This window comes from Gadus chalcogrammus, chromosome 10 (genome assembly GCF_026213295.1).
Source record: "Gadus chalcogrammus isolate NIFS_2021 chromosome 10, NIFS_Gcha_1.0, whole genome shotgun sequence".
Taxonomy (NCBI): domain Eukaryota; kingdom Metazoa; phylum Chordata; class Actinopteri; order Gadiformes; family Gadidae; genus Gadus; species Gadus chalcogrammus.
The window spans coordinates 3,810,526-3,815,902 of record NC_079421.1 but is presented as its reverse complement, the minus strand read 5'-3'; the positions used below and the strand labels follow the sequence as shown (position 1 = coordinate 3,815,902).

The 5,377-nt window shown below is 57.5% G+C and overlaps 1 protein-coding gene across 1 annotated transcript; it reads right to left on the bottom strand.

The window, feature by feature from the left end:
• Nucleotides 1–509: 509 nt before the first annotated feature.
• LOC130390942 (uncharacterized) lies at nucleotides 510–4,504 on the bottom strand. Its single transcript, XM_056601124.1, has 3 exons — nucleotides 3,984–4,504; nucleotides 3,760–3,871; nucleotides 510–3,276 (listed from the first exon to the last, which is right to left on the bottom strand). The coding sequence occupies exons 1-3, from the start codon at nucleotides 4,502–4,504 to the stop codon at nucleotides 1,117–1,119; spliced, it is 2,793 nt and encodes a 930-aa protein (XP_056457099.1). The 3' UTR covers nucleotides 510–1,116.
• Nucleotides 4,505–5,377: the final 873 nt, after the last annotated feature.

Below are 5,377 nucleotides of genomic sequence, written 5' to 3'. Positions count from 1 at the left end.
ATCGTTCTATTTCATTCCTACTGACCGCCAGAGGCGGTGCTTTAGCACTGGATGACTAATACCAAAAAGGTCACGAAGAGTGCTCACTTCAATCAAGGGCTCGAAGCCGCCGACAGGACAGCCGTCGCCACAGGATGAGGAGCAGCGACATTAACCCTGTAGTATCGGGCAAACGTACATGATGAGGACCATGTAGCCGCGGAGCAAATGTCCTGAAGTGGAACCCCCTTCAAGGCAGCCCATGAAGTAGCCATACTCCTGGTAGAGTGGCACTTAACGGCCAAGGGCATAGGGAGCCCCTGCGCCCTATAGGCATTCAAGATCACATCCACAACCCAGTGGGAGAGTCTCTGTTTCGATAGGGCAGCCCCCTTCCTGCAGCCCCCGTAACAGACAAAGAGGTTATCCGTCTTACGCAAGCTGGTTGTCGCTTCAACATATGCCCTAAGCGCCCGCACCGGGCACAACAGGTCTGACACTCTTTCTGCACCCCTGGAGAGCCTGGGGGATTGAAAGCAGCCAACTCGATTGATTGGTTTACATGATGGGGAGACAATCGTTTGGGTAGGAAGGATGGGTTCGGCCAGAGCACCACTCCTGACCCATCTGCGTGCCAGCGCAAACACGCCTGGCTTACTGACAAGGCATGGAGTTCACCGACCCGTTTTGCAGTTGCAATGGCAAGGAGAAATGCCGTCTTCATGGACAGCCGCGTCAGGTCTGCCTGACTTAGTGGCTCAAATGGGGGTAGACATAAGGACCTCAGAGCTACTTTCAGGTCCCATAATGGTGCCCTCAGGGATCGCGGCGGTTGAAGCCTCTGGGCTCCCTTCAGAAACTGCCTGATTAGGTAGTGGGACCCTACCATCTGGTTATCCACCCTTGCGTGTGTGGCTGAGATCGCGGCCATATAAACACGCAGGGTAGACGCAGCTCTTCTGTTGTCCAACACAGACTGCAGGAAGTGTAGTATCACTACCACTGAGCAGGTCTCCGGGACTTCGCCCCGCGCCACGCACCACTGTGAAAACAACTTCCACCTGTTTGCATAGAGCAACCTAGTGGAGGGTGCCCTTGAACTAAAAATAGTACGGACCACTGACTGGTCGCAAGACCTCAGCAGTGGGTCCTGGCTCTCAGGGGCCACACGCACAGCCGCAGGCGGCCAGGATTCGTGTGCCATATGCGTCCGCCTACCTGAGACAGAAGGTCCCGTCTCTCTGGGAGGCACCAAGGCTCTCCGTTGAGGAGTTTCAGTAATGGTGGGAACCATGGCCTTCCTGGCCAATGTGGAGCCACCAGAAGTAGGCTGTGACAGCCACGCTGGACCCTGTCCAGCGTTGCCAGTAAAAGGGGAATTGGGGGAAATGCATAAAGCAGGCTGTCTGGCCAAGCATGAGCCAGAGCGTCCTGCCCTAGGGGACTGGTCCTCTCCGTCAAGGAGAACCAAAGGGGACAGTGGGTGGTCTCTTCGGAAGCAAAGAGATCCGCCACTGCCCTGCCATACCTGTCCCAAATCATCCCCACCACCTCCGGATGGAGTCTCCACTCTCCGGGGGGTGGCCCTTGGCGAGAGAGAAGGTCTGCCGCTGTGTTCCGGACACCTGGAACATGGACAGCCCTCAGGCTTAGAAAATGGGGGAACGCCCACCGAAGGAGCCCTTGCGTGACCCGCAGGCTCTGCCTCGATCTGGTGCCCCCCTGATGGTTGACGTGGTAAACTGTGGAGGTGTTGTCTGTCCGGACAAGAACATGTCGGTCCCTCAGAACTGGAAGGAAGTGCCTGAGAGCTAAGAACACCGCAAGGAGTTCCAGCACATTTATATGCTCCAGTCTCTGCTGGGCATCCCACTGGCCTCTGACAGTCCTGCACTGCCATACTGCACCCCAGCCGGAAAGGGAGGCGTCCGTCTCCACAACCTCCCGCCGGGAAGCTATCCTCCCTAAGGGCGACCCCGCAATCAGGTATGCCCTCTCTCTCCAGGGTCTGAGGGCCCGAAGGCACCGCCCAGACACCCTGACCATCTTGTGTCTCTGCCACTTGGGGTCCAAGTGGAGACCATTCACCCAGATCTGAAGGGGACGCAATTCCAGAAGGCCTAGTGGGACCACCATGGATGCTGAGGTCAGCAGACCTATCAGTCGAAGGAAGAGGCTGTATTCCAGCAACTTCCCCCGCCTGAAGCGCTGTAGCAGCTGCAGAATGGTAGCTACGCGCTTTGGAGAGAGGCAGGCTCGCATGGCCACCGAGTCGAGCACCAGCCCCAGATAGCTCACAACCCGACAAGGTGTAAGGTTGCTCTTGGTAAAATTGACCATAAGGCCAAGCCGGTCCACATGGCTGAGGAGAGTGGCTGTGTCCCTGACCGCCTGCTCCCGAGTTGGGGAAATGACCAACCAGTCGTCCAGGTATGGCAGTATCGCCATACCTGTGGCCTGTAATGGTGACAGGGCTGCTGCTACACACCGTGTAAATATACGCGGGGCCAGAGACAGCCCGAACGGAAGAACCCTGAACTGGTAAACCTTGCCCAGAAAAGCAAAGCGGAGGAACCGCCTGTGACGTTGGGCAATAGGGACGTGAAAGTAAGCGTCTTTCAGGTCTATTGATACGAACCAGTCCCCCTGAGCGATAGCCTGGAGGACGTCCGCAACACGCAGCATGTGGAAGGGAAGAACCTTGAGGAACTGATTCAGCCCTCTCAAGTCCAGAATGGGGCGAAACCCGCCATCCTTCTTCGGTACCAGAAAGTAGGTTGAGTAGAACCCATCGAGCTGTTCTTGTGGTTCTACTACTTCGATGGCACCCTTCCCAAGGAGGGTGGCTACTTCCTGTCTCAGGACCAGGGATCTGTCGGGATTGGTGACCACGGTAACCTTGATCCCGCTGAAAGTTGGGGGCCGGCGTCGGAATTGTAGTGTGTACCCGTTGGATAGCGTGGACACTATCCAAGGGTCTGTGGTCTGCTCTTGCCAGTAGCTCAAGTGCTGCTGAGAAAAGCGTCCGACGACCGGCCCTTGGACTTCAGTACCTACCCCCCCTGCCCCTAGGGGCCCTGGGGGGGCGGCGACTGGGCGCCGAACCTCTTGGCGCCTGAAATGCCACCCGTGGCGCAGAGCTACGGCGCTGGTCAGCCCGTGCTGAGAAGTGCTGGCCCCTCGATTGTCCACCTGAACGTGGTTGAGAGCTATTGGCACGGGGTACCGCAGAGGCCCCCGGCCTAGAATGGAGCAGAGGTGCACGCCGTAAGCTAGCAAACTGCTGGCTAGCCTGGCCTACCTGTACACTTCGCTCCAGGGCCTGAAGAGCAGCTGGCCCAAATGTCTGGCCTGGGACTACTGGAAGAGAACGGAGGGTCCGTCGACACACCTCCGAAAGCGGTGACTGCGCCAGCCAAACCTGGCGGCGCGCCAACGTAACAGTTGACATTAACCTGCCTAGCTCCCTAGTCATGTAAGCAAAGGTTTGCAGTGAAGCATCACTGAGGGTCTGTGCTGAAGGATCAGCACCTGACCCACGTATAGTCTGAGACAGCGCCAGAACGATGTGAGAGAGCGAATTCCCAAGACGTCCCACACGGGCAGCAATGTTATAACTCCTGGTAAGGAGGTCATCTGTAATCCGGCACTGGGGCCGAGGGCAGCGCGCATCGGTTCTCAGAGCCTCGTCCGGGGAGACAACCAGGGACGCTATAGCAGGCTCAATCGGAGCTAACCGGTCCAAGCCATAAGAATCAGCATTGGCCATAGTTGCCAGACCTCTGCTATCACTAGTGTGATGGGAGAGAGCCCTTGAATCTGGCCAGCATCTATGAAGCTCTGCGATGTACGGCTCAGAGGGGGGCAAAGAGAAAACGGAAGGTTGAGCGGCCTGTGGAAAAAAGGCGTTCACATGTGCAGATGAAACAGGAGCTTCATCCAACCCCAGTGTTGCCAGGGCCATTCGCACGGCTGGTCTAACAGTGTCGCAGCCGGACACTGACCCTCTAGCCGAGCCGCCCAGAGACCCTTGAGAGAACGCCTGAGAGGCAAGGGACGCTTGCTCTTCCTCCTCTGCAAAAAGGCTACAGGACGCAGCTGTAGACAGCATGTCATCCTCTGTATAAGTGGGTTGCGCAGCCGCAGGGGCCGCGGCTGGTACACCCTGAGCTGGTTGGAGGTTCTGTAGGAGGGTTTTAATCTGAGCAACCTCATCCGAGAGCTTATTCACTTGGTTTGCCAAGTTTTCGACCTTACGGGACTTCCCGGGGGGTCCCCCAGCTGCCGAGGCACGGCGCCTGGTGCCACTAGGACCAAGACCCGAAGGGGGCAACCCTGGTCTGCCCTCCACCTCAGCCAACCTAGCTAGCCTCAGTGCATGAGGCATGAAACTACAGTTCATGCACGGGTTATCCGACACTGCTTCCCTGAGGTGTTCAACCCCGAGACACGCAGGGCACTGGTCATGGCCATCCTCCGCCTGCAGGGAGGCCATGCAGGTGACACAACTATGGGCGCTTAGCATGTCGGCAAATTGCAAGCAAATTAATCAGTAGGCTAGGCAATCGAGCTTTAGGCGAGAGCACCCGAGCAACGACGCGACACCCCGACAATAACAGTGACGGCAAGCTACAGGCGAGAGCACCCGAGCGACGCGACACCCCGACAATAACAGTGACGGCAAGCCTTGGAAACCCAAGCAGCCCACTGGAGAGCAAATTAATACAGGCTAGGCAATCGAGTTCTAGGCGAGAGCACCCAAGCAACGACGCGACAGCCCGACAATAACAGTGACGGCGAGCTACAGGCGAGAGCACCCGAGCGACGCGACCCTCCGACAATAACAGTGACGGCGAGCTACAGGCGAGAGCACCCGAGCGACGCGACCCTCCGACAATAACAGTGACGGCGAGCTACAGGCGAGAGCACCCGAGCGACGCGACACTTGACTCCGACAATAACAGTGACGGCGAGCCTTGGAAACCCAAGCAGCCCACTGGAGAGCAAATTAACACAGGCTAGGCAATCGAGCTTTAGGCGAGAGCACCCGAGCAACGACGCGACACCCCGGCAACAACACAGTGACGGCGAGCCTTGGTAATCCAAGCAGCGCACCGGAGAGCAATCAGCGCAGGCTAGGCAATCAAGCTACAGGCGAGAGCACCCGAGCAATAATGCGCCCGACGATAGAGTGACGGCGCCAGGAAAATACAGTGACGGCTTTTTGAAAACCAAGCCACTCACTGGCGATTAATTAAAGAGCGCAACTGGCTAAATAAATACAGTGACGGCGGCTTGGACCCCAAGCCGCGCACTGGCGCATACAAATGAGCAACCGGGCTTAGGCGAACGCACCCGAGAAACGGTGCGAGACCGAAAGAATAACACGGCGACTGAA

What these genes read in the sequence shown, in the direction of transcription:
- LOC130390942 (XM_056601124.1), bottom strand. Translation starts at nt 4,504, where the DNA reads ATGCTAAGCGCCCATAGTTGTGTCACCTGCATGGCCTCCCTGCAGGCG. An exon ending in CTGGGCGGCTCGGCTAGAGG is followed by an intron (nt 3,872 to 3,983) that starts GTCAGTGTCCGG and finishes TTTTTTCCACAG; the next exon opens with GCCGCTCAACCTTCCGTTTT. An exon ending in TCACACTAGTGATAGCAGAG is followed by an intron (nt 3,277 to 3,759) that starts GTCTGGCAACTA and finishes GTGTACAGGTAG; the next exon opens with GCCAGGCTAGCCAGCAGTTT.